Consider the following 14,995-nt stretch of genomic DNA (forward strand, 5'->3'; position numbering starts at 1 on the left):
ATGATATCTAACACACTGCCTTCATATTAAATGACATGCTACCTGTGAAATCTAGACTGCAAAATGAAGGTTCATGATTGTGATTTTCTTATATGGGTAAAGGTATTTTCAATCTGTAGCCGAATACAAGTAGATGTTTGTCCAACCTGCCCCGATGAATTTGAAGATGAAACGTGCCCTCATGCAGTAATAACCCCAAATAACATTTGCAGTCAGCCCCTCTCACTTCCATTTGTGCCTACTAGTGGGCTAATGTCTTCATTTGATCTCTTGCATGTAGTTTGATCAAACCACAAAAACATATTTGGGTTGATAAATGCTTAACATGTATATCATTTTGTAAACCCATGTCACTACATTTTGGAGAGCAAGACAGACATGCTGTTGCCATGTGAAACAGGATGCTGTTTTATCTGTGAGCTTAGTGGTTAGTGGTGACAGCAGCAGGGGGGGTGTGTGTAACTGTTGGACTGTACAAAGCCCTACATGTAGGCTATACTTGGTTGGGCAATGTTAAGGAAGTGTATGCTCTTCATGTGCATCCTCTTGTCATTCTGCGAGTCTGTATGTGCTGTTGTGACTGATGGCTCCAGCATGCTGGTGACATGCTGCTGTAATAGGATATCTCTTCTCTCTGGATCAAACTCTCCTGGTGCCGTACAGTACCTTCAGGACAGTGGTTGGAGGTAAGATAGCTAGACGTTCTAGAAAGGGTAGGATCAACACCTCTCAGCCTATTAGATTACATTACAATGTACAGATTCCATTATTTYACATGGGCTTTTCCTAATTTGCCAAATGTGGAATAGAAAAAGGGCTACTTTATGGTAGAGTGTTAAGGAAAACAATACTTGCCTGCCTCACTGCCTCAACCAAAGGTCTAGATGACCTGCTCACAAGGTTACAAATAACAAAGAGTAATATACTCTAAGGACGTAGTCGCCCTGTCTGCCTGCCTGTACTGTAGCTAATGTTGCAGTGCCTGACTGTCTGTCTGTAGGCCCCATAGGTAGGCCTACCATAGATGATTCTGTGATGAGCCGTCGCAAGGTGTCTTTGAAGGAGCTGGGTCAGGTGGACTGCCAGGGCTGGCTCTACAAGAAGAAGGAGGGCAAGGGCTTCCTGGGAACAAAATGGAAGAAGTACTGGTTTGTTCTGAAAAAGATCTCCATGTACTGGTACACTGGTCAGACGGTGAGTCCTAGTGTTGTGTTATGTTGTGTTATCCCGTTGTGCTAATCTAATCTTTGTTGTTTTTAGGTTGTTGAGTTGTGCTAATCTAATCTGTCGATCTGTGTTGTGTTAGATTAGATTAGCACAACTGTCCCGGAGTTGTGCTAATCTAATCTAACACAACATGTCGTTTTGCTAATCTGTTGTTGGGTTGTTATGTTGTGTTGGGACTGAGTCTGTTAACATTTCATTAGCTAAATCTCAAAATGCTTTAGTTAAGGGCAGGGCTGGGGAACTGGCGGCGGTTCCAATTTTGTAGGCCTGCAGACCAATTTAAAAATAAATTAAAAATAACTTACCCCAGTGGGTCATAACTTACCCCAGTGGGTCATAACTTACCCCAGTGGGTCAGTTAGAATAATAGAATACACAAGGTGCTATTTAGACATTTAGTTGTGCGTCAGCAGTCACTCAATTACCCCAGGTCAGCTAAATATTTTTAGATTGTTAAATAAGTCTAGCGTCCAGCTATCTAAACTTGTAGTAAGCATGGTCTAATTACTGACCGGGGTGGGGCCCATTGATCATCATTTATCATATTAAAAACAGCAAACTTTTGCATCCACCGTATGGCAAAATATGTACAATTGCAGAAAATTTGCTTTAAAACAGCAACATTTTCTCTACACCCAATGGCAACATGTGAGGAATTGCAGGAAATGAACTCTAAAACTTTGCTGTAACGAGGGGGGCTGCTTTGCTCGCAGGGTACGGAGGCCCCTTATGATGAGTTCCATTTTTTGTCCCAGCCCCATCAAAGTTGCCCATCTCTGGTTTAGGGTATACAAAAAAGTATGCTCATATTCAATCAAATGTATTTATAAAGCCCTTTTTACATCAGCCGATGTCACAAAGTGCTATACAGAAACCCAGCCTAAAACCCCAAACAGCAAGCAATGCAGATGTAGAAGCACGGTGGCTAGGAAAAACTCCCTATAAAGGCAGGAACCTAGGAAAAAACCTAGAGYGGAACCAGGCTCTGATGGGTGGCCAGTCCTCTTCTGGCTGTGCCGGGTGGAGATTATAACAGTACATGGCCAAGATGTTCAAGCGTTCATAGATGACCAGCAGGGTCAAATAATAATAATTACAGTGGTTGTCGAGGGTGCAACATAGAGTGCAACAGGTCAGCACCTCAGCAGTAGATGTCAGTTGGCTTTTCATAGCCGAGTATTCAGAGTTCGAGAAAACAGGTGTGGTAGAGAGAGAGATAGTCAATCATATGACCTACTGAAGAGATGAGTCTTCAATAAAGATTTAAAGTTCAAGACCGAGTCTGCGTCTCTCACAGATAGACAGACCATTCCAAAACAAATGGAGCTCTATAGGAGAAAGCCCTGCCTCCAGCTGTTTGCTTAGAAATTCTAGGGACCATAAGGAGGCCTGCGTATTGTGACCGTAGCGTACATGTTGGTACAGTTGAAGTCGGAAGTTTACATACACCTTAGCCAAATTCATTTAAACTCAGTTTCTCACAATTCCTGACATTTAATCCTAGTAAAGATTCCCTGTCTTAGGTCAGTTAGGATCACCATTTCATTTTAATGTGAAATGTCAGAATAATAGTAGAGAAAATTATTTATTTCAGCTTTTCTTTCTTTCATCACATTCCCAGTGGGTCAGAAGTTTACATACACAATTAGTATTTGGTAGCATTGCCTTTAAATTGTTTAACCTGAGTCAAACATTTCGGGTAGCCTTCCACAAGCTTCCCACAATAAGTTGGGTGAATTTTGGCCCATTCCTACTGACAGAGCTGGCGTAACTGAGTCCGGTTTGTAGGCCTCCTTGCTCGCACATGCTTTTTCAGTTCTGCCCACACATTTTCTATAGGATTGAGGTCAGGGCTTTGTGATGGCCACTCCAATACCTTGACTTTGTTGTCCTTAAGCTATTTTGCCACAACTTTGGAAGTATGCTTGGGGTCATTGTCCATTTGGAAGGCCATTTGCGACCAAGCTTTAACTTCCTGACTGATGTCTTGAGATGTTGCTTCAATATATCCACATCATTTTCCTARCTCATGATGCCATCTATTTTGTGAAGTGCACCAGTCCCTCCTGCAGCAAAGCACCCCCACAACATGATGCTGCCACCTCCCACGGTTGGGATGGTGTTCTTTGGCTTGCAAGCCTCCCCCTATTTCCTCCAAACATAACYATGGTTATTATGGCCAAACAGTTCTATTTTTGTTTCATCAGACCAGAGGACATTTCTCCAAAAAGTACGATCTTTGTCCCAATGTGCACTTGCAAACCGTAGTCTGGCTTTTTTATGGCAGTTTTGGAGCAGTGGCTTCTTCCTTGCTGAGTGGCCTTTCAGGTTATGTCGATATAGGACTCGTTTTACTGTGGATATAGATACTTTTGTACCCATTTCTTCCAGCATCTTCACAAGGTCCTTTGCTGTTGTTCTGGGATTGATTTGCACTTTTCGATCCAAAGTACGTTCATCTCTAGGAGACAGAACGCGTCTCCTTCCTGAGCGGTATGACGGCTGCTTGGTCCCATGGTATTTATACTTGCGTACTATTGTTTGTACAGATGAACGTGGTACCTTCAGGTGTTTGGAAAATTGCTCCCAAGGATGAACCAGAATTGTGGAGGTCTACAATTGTTTTTCTGAGGTCTTGGCTGATTTCTTTTGATTTTCCCATGATGTCAAGCAAAGAGGCACTGAGTTTGAAGGTAGGCCTTGAAATACATCCACAGGTACACCTCCAATTGACTCAAATTATGTCAATTAGCCTATCAGAAGCTTCTAAAGCCATGACATCATTTTGGGGAATTTTACAATCTGTTTAAAGGCACAGTCAATTTAGTGTATGTAAACTTCTGACCCACTGGAATTGTGATACAGTGAATTGTAAGTGAAATCATCTGTCTGTAAACATGCACAAAGTAGATGTCCTAACCGACTTGCCAAAACTATAGTTTGTTAACAAGAAACTTGTGGAGTGGTTGAAAAATGAGTTTTAATGACTCCAACCTAAGCGTATGTATACTTCTGACTTCAACTGTAAATATTAAAACAGTAATGTGTACTACTCTCCCGGACAATGTTCCTCTWACCAACCATATTTTTTAACTATCATCTTGTCACATGAGCGTAATCAATTATGCATGTTATTGTTGTTTCTCTCTCTGTCACCTCTTGGTGTGTAGGCTGAGAAAGCAGAAGGATACATCGACCTTACAAACTTCACTGTCGACCAAGCAACAGAGTGCAAGAAAAAGCAGTAAGGTTTTTCTAATTTAAAGTTTCCATTTGGRCTGTTGGAAACCTGAGTAGTGTGGGCTACACACCCCACGGTCACAGGAAATTGCTGGGCTTTTGCAAGTCGAGCTCAAATGTAGTCTTTGTGGTAACTCTTCCTTGCTGTCCATTGACGGTATATTTCAAGCTGTGGTCTGTATTATCACATGTAGCATTTTTTCGTCTGTGTAAATCATCAACCCTAAACCATGTTTCTTTTGTTCTTTATGGTATGAACGCATACATACAATAACTGCTGGTCTGCTGTTGACCCCATTTTGTGGTTTCACTTTTGCTTCCTTCCACACAGAGCAGTGTTCCACTCTCTCCTTTAGTGTCCTATCCTGTCGTAATAATGATAATAATTGTATTTGTAGAGCATTTTTCYTATGTTTACGCTCAAAACACTCAATGTAGTATTTGTTGATCTGACGGCTATGTTGTTTTGCCTGATCTCATTCAGTGCTATGAAGGCCAGCCATCCACAGGTTGTGACACTCTACTTTGCCGCCGAGAGTCTGAGAGAGATGAACAAGTGAGTATGTAAAAGAGGAGGGCAATGGAGGCAGGCCAGGAGGTTGTAGCCTACTTGTGCCAAATATTTTTTATAACTAAACCAAGATAGACCACAGCCTGTCGTTTCCAATGGGAATAGATGAGTCATAGTGGGCAGAACAAGCAAGGAGGTTTGCAGAGCCAAGCACGAGCTAGCGAGATCCTATTGGCCGGTTCTAGCCTACATCTGCATATTTCCGTTAGGGAACGCCTACTCTGTGAAATGCGGTGTGCAATAACTCAATTCGACTTTGCACTCCTTCTAAACAATGTGATTTAAAAGAAACTTTGGCAAAGGCTAAAGTCTACAAAACTTAGTCCACTCTGTTCATAACATATGTTAATTTTGGGACATAAAACTGTATTGAGATCAAATGTTTAATGATGACAACATTTGCAGAATGTAGGCCAAAATCTATCTCATTTTATCTTCTCCCACTGCCCACCAGTGGGCTTCCTCTCACTACCATATTTGGTAGTGAGTGGAAACGCCAAGCAGATGCTTCATATTTATACATCCAGTGAAATATTTGGCTCGTTGTTCTATCTGTGTTTGTGCAACGCTGATGTCAAAAGGAACACTTACTAGAAGAGGATGTGGGCTGACGCTATGAAAATATAGCCTATTTATGTGAACGACTTTTTGTGTACTGTTTAAATGGTGTGAAAATTTAATCTTATTGTATATTATCTCAGCTTCATTTGGTTTCATGGGGCCATATTAAAATGCCATTACAGTTACCCATCCTGAAACTATTTCAGGAAGCTACAAGCTATTTGAGGAAGCATGTGCAAAGAGGACATTTGCCTCATAAGTACATAAAACATTGMCCGTACTGGTCAGGTATTAGTGTTTTTAAGTCATGGCTTCTCGGTGTTACAGATGGTTGTCTAAACTGTCGGCAGCGGCGGCTGCTACACTGAACGAGTCGGCACGAGTCGTCGAGAGGAACACTGGGGGTAATGGACTCAAGACATTACATGGATATTTTTTTATTCAATTGTTTTGTTTGTTTTCTTGATGCGGAGAGCCAGAAATAAGCCAGGCGAACGATAGAGGGGAACACCATTGGTGTAGTGGAGGGTATACCCACTTATTTTTCAGTGGGCATTGCGTGAACACATTTCTTAATCTCCACTGATGCGTATCAAAGTAGTGTACTGGAAGTATAAACCATGTCAATTAATAGGGATGATGGAACAGATCAGAATGTTTCGCTTAAAATGTTGATAAACTATTCCTTCACATTTTAGGCGCAGCAATGTACACACGGCGCTAGGCCTACGCGTGAAAGTTCCCGAAATGCAATTGCGGGAAAACGCCCTTCTAAAATGCTCATCGCACAAAGCGAGCGGTTTAATGGACAGAAATCGAAATATCCGTTAGAAATTTAGGAAAGGGCGGGATATAAAGATGCAACAACTTTCATGAGTTGCTACTGTGACTAGGATAATGCCTTTGGCTGATAGACAATAAAATAAAGTTGAAAGAACCAATAGAACAGGAGAATGATTATGAGTAAGTCTTTAGAAAAAATGATTGCCTCCACGTTTCTGTGGTTGGATTTAGGATATAGGGTACTTTGAAGCAAGGGAAGACAACATAATATGAAGTAAAACGTCCAGGTGTCAAACAATTAATGAACAGGAACAATATCGTGATGGTAATGATAGACCTAACTGTCTTCTGGTAGATGGAAAGGCTTTCCCAAAAAGCTCTATTAAATGTCAACTAGCTACAAAGTAGCCCATGTCTACCTGTCAGAAGGATATCATGATTATTTGCATCAATCCATTGGCGTGCGTGCGTTTGTCTAGAGTGCTACAGTGAGGAGAGTGACCAAGAGGAGGTTGAGTCACTGGAGACATCTGACGTTTTCGACTCTGAGCAGCTGACCATAGACTCTGTTAATGTGAGTGCTCTGTCCCATTATACTGCTTTGTATATATGAAGATTGTTCAGCATTGATGCTACTTTGTGCTAGTGTTTAGACTCAGTGTCGACTCAGACTCTGTGTCTGTTGCTGTAGATAAGACAATACGCCTCATGTTAAACCCAGTGTGAATGTTGTTCTCTGTTCTCTTTCTGCCCAGGGAGATGTCCCCCCATCTTGCTCCACCTCGTCCCCCTGTCACTCCACTGACCCCATGTCTGCCCCTGACAGCATTGTGACTTCAGAGAGCATGGAGTCCAGGCTGGATGTCCCTTCTCCAGAGAGGGCAGTGGGACAGGGCGCTCCCCTCCACCCCTTCAGACTGGAAGAGGAGGATGGACCGGAGGCTGAGGCCCAGGGAGGAAAAGAGGGTAAACTGTTAGCTTCTTTGAATCGACACCACATCATCTCATTATCCTGGATTGACATCACATCATCTCATTATCCTGGATTGACACCACATCATCTCATTATCCTGGACTGCCACCCACATCATCTCATTATCCTGGATTGACATCGCATCATCTCATTATCCTGGATTGACACCACATCATCTCATTATCCTGGATTGACACCACATCATCTCATTATCCTGGATTGACACCACATCATCTCATTATCCTGGATTGACATCACATCATCTCATTATCCTGGATTGACATCACATCATCTCATTATCCTGGATTGACATCACATCATCTCATTATCCTGGATGAGCATCACATCATCTCATTATCCTGGATTGACATCACAATCATCTCATTATCCTGGATTGACACCACATCATCTCATTATCCTGGATTGAAAACCACATCATCTCATTATCCTGGATTGACATCACATCATCTCATTATCCTGGATTGACATCACATCATCTCATTATCCTGGATTGACACAAAAGATGGCAGAGTAGCCTAGTTAACACCCACACCTCTATACTGCCTGTTTGTTCTTATGAAATTATTTTGAATAATAACATGTAAATGATGGCATATTTGTATGCCAAATCTTGATGTATTATTATGATGATTTGTAGAGGGCACATGTGATGAGATGGAGGCACTGTACATCCATCTGAAGCATGCCAGACTATCTCCAACTGGAGAACTGAAGAGGGACTTCAGAGCGTCATTCATTCAACGCTGCAAAAATGACAGAGTCAATGAGAAGCTGCATCTGGTTAGGACCCTCAACAGCACTTTAAAGGTGAGTCACTTCATTCTGGGTCGATGAGCTTTCTGCTCACTAGAACAGGGTCATGTTCAGTAGGGCACGCCATTATTTATTTTTCAAACAAAGTGTAATTTTTCAAACAAAGTGTAAATTAGCATTTCTGCTGGACTAGTTTCGGGTAGTAGCTCCCCACAACCCTGATCTCTCATAGTTTGTCAATCAAACCCATGAACATGGAAGTTTTTAGTTTGCTGATTTTCCTTGGCTACAATACCCTTAGATGCACCTACATTAATTCCTGTTGAAATGTGAACAGCTGTACATGTCTTTTCAACACCTTAGTCTGATTTATATATTTAATAGGCAAAAGAAGCCGACCTGTTGGCTATAGAACACGTGCTGGCAGATCCCATTCTTACTGCACAGAGGTATCGTCAATGGAGGGTTGGGAACGTGGCGCTACTGCAGGAGATCGCTCATCGCAAAAAGGGCCCACCAGGTGGCAGCAGAGAGCAGTCGTTCCCCCTCGAAGCTCCACGGACCCACTGCATCGCTGAAACCAGTGTGTGACCAACACAGAACAATGATAGGCAGGCATAGAGGCATCGGATACGATTCTTCACGGCCCGTATTTATAAAGCGGCTCAGTTTAGGAGTGTTGATCTAAGATCAGCACCCACCCCCCCCCCCCCTTAAGGCGAAACTGATTTTAGATCAGCACTACTCTGAGATACTTTATGAGTAGGAGCCCAGGCATGCCCGTAAACAAAAAAACAACAGCATTGTATTCCTTATTTTATCGAGAATATTCCTGAAAATGTGCCGTGGATATTCCTATGCTTTCTTGTATGAATGGTTATCCATGTTTCTTACAGTCTTTTAAACACATTTTCTTTTATGACATGTGCAGTATAGTGCCACTTAGGGATTTTGGGAATAAGATGCTCTCTCTTTTAAAGGGAAACGTAATTATAATGGTACATTTTGCATTCCTTTAGAAATGTGTTTGCTAAATCACAGGGTCATGTATCCTATCACTGGGTAGGGGTTGGGTGTTATACCATTTTTCTAGTCACCATTGTTTGTAACACTGATATTAAGGAAGGTTGTTCTAGGTACACACCTTGTTCAATTAGTTTCACATCACTGAGTCTGGCCTAAGTAGAGTTTGTCTAAATAACTTTTCCTATCATAAGTAAATCAGCATTGACTAAATTATATTTTTTATTTGTTTTTAATATTTTTATATATTTTATCATTCAAACTTTGTAAATATTTTGTACATTGTGTATGGTTTTGTGGAACAAACTTGTACTGTTTACATGTACACGTTTACATTTTATAAACAAATAAAGTCAGAGCTTTTTGCTAAGTCAAAGCCTAATGTCGTATTGACTTATTATCAGTAGGCCACATGGCTCCAAATAGGCTAATGATGGCACGCATTGAACCTGCTGGTATTTCTGTACAGCAGCATTCACACGCTGAAATTAGAATTAAAGCACGACATCTGCAGTAGCAATGAAAAGGTCAAAGTATTGTAAAGAAACTGCATATGATTGCAGAAATACTCGTCAAAAAGTTATGTGAATGAAGTTGATGGAAAGTAGCCTGGAAGATGCAGATGATATCTTGGCCATCTGTTGCAGGACCTTTTGTGTAAAGCACAAAGAAGGATTCTTGGCTGGCTGCCCTCCTGTCAACCTCACTGCTGACACCAACTCAATTGAATGAGGAATGGGAGGGTTATTCACTGTCTCTCCACTAGAAGGCCCTGTTATGCCTGATGGATGGAGAGCCTGTCTTTGACTGCTTCTTTCTCAGATGGTGCATTATTCCCAACAAAGTGCGCTACTTTTGCCCAGAGCCCTATAGGGCCCTAAATAGGGTACCATTGCAGACAGCATTGCCTTGCTGTAGGCCTCAGGGTTGGTAGGGGAACTCGCCTTGCAGCATAACTAAGGTTAACAGAACTTTAAATGTGTTTCCCAGGAAAACAGCTATGTTTTCCATGGATGCTATCCTATATGAGCCCCCTGAGGGCTAACACAGTATATATTTAACTGGGGTCATACTGAAGGAGAGAGAAGACTGCAGTAGAGGGTATAGGAGGACTACCTAGTATACACTGCACTGTGTTATTATGATGTTTAATGAAAAGGCTCTTTTCAAACTGACTATGTACTCTAAATTGGAGTGGTTACATGTGTGTGGTCTTGGGAATGTCAGTGTGTATGAGCTAGAGCTGTTAAATAAGCAGTCGCATTCCGAACACCTGATGACACAAGTTATCTAAATGTAGAGACGGAGTATGAGACGTCAAGAGGCAAAATGTCAAATAAACGATTAGATAGAATTTCAGAGTGCAGGTGTTTTACAACAAACTGGTCAGAAAATAAAACAGACTCTCTTTGTGTAGACACAAAGCAAACTATTGTTGGGGCCAGAGGTGTGGAATTAAGGCTTATCTAGACCTACTCATATCCAACTATGGCTCTGCTGCTTACAAACGGTAAAATGGTCTCAAAATGGTTTAATCATGAGAGGATTTGGATGCAGGGCTGCCTGCTCCCCGCAAAATCAGCATGAACAGACTTCTTTGCATTTAACAGGAGATCCCTGGGTTATATGCATATCTATTAGTCTCTGACGTTCTCCACTCAAGTGTACAGAGAGCGATGTCAACAGCAACTTTGTTGTCCCGTTCATTAAAAATGACCTGAACTACACACACACACACACACTGGTGATGGGGTATACATCATACACTGACTCATTAGTGTAATATGAATTAATGACTTGTGGTTTACCAATCCACACAGAAATTATTTTATATGATGCTGACTAAATCAGGGGCTAATATTGCCTTTCCTAGAGTTCTATCGTGTCAATATTATTTTTCTCTTTCGAAAGAGTATCAAAACCTTGATACAATAAATGTCATGAAATTGAAATTCTACATTGAGTGAGAGAGATATGGCCTTGAGTAATCTGCAAAGATGATAATGTTGGGGAAACGTCAGCTATTTCTATTGGTGTATACTGTATGTCCAGCCGTAAGAATGTCCTAGGCCAACATGAAGCTGGTTCAAGAAGGGCTATTTCTCGGTAGGTTGTGTTTATGTGCATATTTAACAAACTGATTTGTTCTACAGTGCCTTCAGAAAGTATTCAGACCCCTTGACTTTTTCCACATTTTGTTACATTAAAGCTTTATTCTAAAATTGATTACATGAATACAAAACCTCAGCAATCTACACACAATACCTGTTGCGTCAAAAAACAGAACACTCAAAACATGAGCACAATGGCAGCTCTTCCTTTAAAGAACTCCAGGCCTCAAGAGGGCAGATAACCCAAAAACACGGGTGGAACTAAAAAATTGAGCCAGGATTTCTGGAGGGACTACTTTTACATGCGCACCTGGCAGATAAGCATGGGTATAAAATGTTTGGTCCTCAACATACACACAGCTCATTGTTCAACCCTAAAGACACAACTGGTATGTAATGTTTGGAATTATTTATTATGTTGCATCCAGTGCTTAGCACAATTTACATGTTTAACTCTGGTAGGAGTGGTGACTTCTTTTGTTGTGGATATTTTCTGACTGCAGAAGTAATTGCTAGAAGTGCTAGATTAAATTGTTTAAACGTTTACTTTATTCAAAGCCATGCTTTGTTGCTGTGTCATGCATTGTTTAGTGTAAAATAATGCATGTTTATCCTCTGTTTAAGGTTATCAAGGTTATCAATCTATTCCCTATTCCTTATTCCTCTGTCATTCAACTACTCTATTCAACAAATCAACTGTTTCAACATATTCAACAAATGGCATCAAAACCATAATAAAACACTGGAAAGGAATTGAGTTGTCCCTTTGCATCCTTCACGTGTTGAGCAAGCCGTTTTCAAGTTTGGGCAGAGCTGAAATAATTATAAAACCTAGACAACTTGACAATACCCCATGATGACAAAGTGAAAACAGGTTTTTAGAAATTTTTACAAATGTATAAAAAACAGAAATYTCTTATTTACATAAGACCGTTTGCCATGAGACTCGAAAATGAGCTCAGGTGCATCCTGTTTCCATTGATCATCCTTGAGATGTTTCTACAACTTGATTGGCGACCACCTGTTGTAAATTCAATTGATTGGACATGATTTGGAAAGGCACACACCTGTCTATATAAAGGTCCCACAGTTGACTGTGCATGTCAGAGCAAAAACTAAGCCATGAGGTCAAAGGAATTGTACGTAGAGCTCAGACAAGATTGTGTCAAGGCACAGATCTGGAGAAGGGTACCAAAAAATGCCTGCAGCATTGAAGGTCCCCAATAACACAGTGGCATCCATCATTCTTAAATGGAAAAAATTTGGAACCACCAAGACACTTCCTAGAGCTGGCCATCCGGCCAAACTGAGAAATCGGGAGAGAAGAGCCTTGGTCAGGGAGGTGACCAAGAACCCAATGGTCACTGACAGAGCTCTAGAGTTCCTCTGTGGAGATGGGAGAACCTTCCAGAAGGACAACCATCTCTGCAGCACTCCACCAATCAGGCCTTTTATGGTAGAGTGGCCAGATGGAAGCCACTCCTCAGAAAAAGGCACATAACAGCCTGCTTGGAGTTTGCCAAAAAGGCACCTGAAGAATCTCAGACCATGAGAAACAAGATTCTCTGGTCTGATGAAACCAAGAGTGAACTCTTTGGTCTGAATGCCAAGCGTCACATCTGGAGGAAACCTGGTATCCCTATGGTGGCAGCATCATCTGTGGGGATGTTTTTCAGCGGCAGGGACTGGGAGACTAGTCTGGATCGATGGAAAGATGAACAGAGCAAAGTATAGAGATCCTTGATGAAAATCTGCTGCAGAGCGCTCAGGACCTCAGACTGGGGCGAAGGATCACCTTCCAACAGGACAATGACCCTAAACACACAGCCAAGACAGCGCAGAAGTGGCTTCGGGACAAGTCTCTGAATGTCCTTGAGTGGCCCAGTCAGAGCTTGAACTTGAACCCAATCGAACATCTCTGGAAAGACCTAAAAATAGAGAAGAATGGGAGAAACTCCCCAAAATACAGGTATGCCAAGCTTGTAGTGTCATACCCAAGAAGACTCGAGGATGTAATCTCTGACACAGGTGCTTCAAAAAAGTACTTAAAGGGTCTGAGTACTTATGTAAATGTCATATTACATTTATTTTTGTTTTTCTATAGATTAGCAGAAAAAAAAAAAAATGTTTTTGCTTTGGCATTATGGGGTATTGTAAAGATTGAGGGGAAAAAATATTTAATACATTTTAGAATAAGGCTGTAACGTAACAACCAGAGTAGAGACCAGAGTAGAGTAAAGCACTGGTCAAAAGTAGTGCACTATAAAGAGAATAGGGTGCCATTTGGGAGGTAAATAAAGACTCCAGTGAGTCATTAGTCATCTTTGGACAGATTCAGAAACAGCCTTGGTGTTGCTCAGATGACAATGCCACACATTCCTAAGCAGTGTTTGTGGTGTAGGCCACCACCAATGTCGCGTCAGACCAGCTACAGAGTGCTCCTCAATTTAACCCACAGCGAAGGAGCAACAAGAGGACTGTTTGTCACGATCGCCATAATAACTGGACCAAAGCGCAGCGTGATCTGGGTTCCACATCTTTATTTACTATGTGAAACTCAAAGCAAAACAAAACAATAAACGAACAAACGAAACGTGAAGAAAATGCAGTGCTAACAGGCACTACACAAAACCAAGATCCCACAAAGCACAATGGGGAAATGGCTGCCTAAATATGATCCCCAATCAGAGACAACGATAAACAGCTGCCTCTGATTGGGAACCATACTAGGCCAACATAGATAATAAATCACCTAGATAACCCACCCTAGTCACTGTCACACCCCAACCAACATAGAGAATAAACAGTTCTCTATGGTCAGGGTGTGACACTGTTCTTATGCTCTAGACACATTGTTTACTACTTTGAGAAAACAATAACATTCCAGACATAATTTTGTTCCATCTAAAAACAAAAAGTCACAGAAACTGGGATTTTCCTGGAAGGCGATTTGGAAGATGATTTGTCTGGCAGTGTTATGTGAGTTGACTTGCCACACAGATACAGTATGTTCATCACATTGTAAGAAAGTCAACAATGACTGTAGGATAGCCTGGACATGCTCATCCCAAAGCCCACACCCTCTCTCTCCCCTGGAGCTCAATCAACCATCAATGCAGGTGCAGACCATCACACATGCCAACCAATAAAAAAGAACATCCCTGAGAAAAAGCACTTCCCTGGATCTTCCCTGGATCTCCTGGGTTACAGTTAGTCTGTCAGCATCCCAGAGAGCCTTCCTCAATCTGCCCTCATCCACTCAGTCAATATCAGCAGTGATAATGTTTCTGCATCACTGGACACGCAAGCGTCCCAAATAACACCCTCTTCAATATATAGTGTACTAATTTTTACCAAAGCACTACCCTACATGGTGAATAGGGTGCTATTTAGGACYCAGACACAGGAATATTAATGCTGATTGTTGCTATGTGCTGACAGTGCTGCCGATGGGCAGTCCAGGTCCCCTGTGAGTCTCCTCTCTCAACACTTCTATATATTTTATATCTTTACATGATTACATTTTCTCATCCTGTTTGGYGCCTTTCGTAAATGCCCTGTGGCAATGATTACATGGTGTGAGTGTGAGTCATGCCATTAYAACAAGGTTATGGTGTTAGACATTCAGAGGCTGTGTTGCATGGGCTACAGACAATAAAAACAGACAGACAAAGCCAGCACAACTGATGGCTAGACTATTACAGGCCCCGTGGCTTGCTTGGAAGCTATGTA

At 41.6% G+C, this 14,995-nt stretch overlaps 1 protein-coding gene across 1 annotated transcript; it reads left to right on the forward strand.

The window, feature by feature from the left end:
• The first annotated feature begins 502 nt into the window (after window positions 1-502).
• On the forward strand, window positions 503-9,303 carry ipcef1 (interaction protein for cytohesin exchange factors 1). The gene is made up of 9 exons (XM_024140222.2): window positions 503-686; window positions 1,001-1,194; window positions 4,398-4,471; window positions 4,952-5,023; window positions 5,927-6,003; window positions 6,862-6,956; window positions 7,138-7,348; window positions 8,014-8,183; window positions 8,514-9,303. Exons 2-9 carry the CDS (start codon window positions 1,036-1,038, stop codon window positions 8,718-8,720), a joined length of 1,065 nt encoding a protein of 354 aa, XP_023995990.1. The 5' UTR covers window positions 503-686; window positions 1,001-1,035; the 3' UTR covers window positions 8,721-9,303.
• The last annotated feature ends 5,692 nt before the right edge of the window (window positions 9,304-14,995 follow it).

Source organism: Salvelinus sp. IW2-2015, unplaced genomic scaffold, assembly GCF_002910315.2.
Source record: "Salvelinus sp. IW2-2015 unplaced genomic scaffold, ASM291031v2 Un_scaffold2053, whole genome shotgun sequence".
Classification (NCBI taxonomy): domain Eukaryota; kingdom Metazoa; phylum Chordata; class Actinopteri; order Salmoniformes; family Salmonidae; genus Salvelinus; species Salvelinus sp. IW2-2015.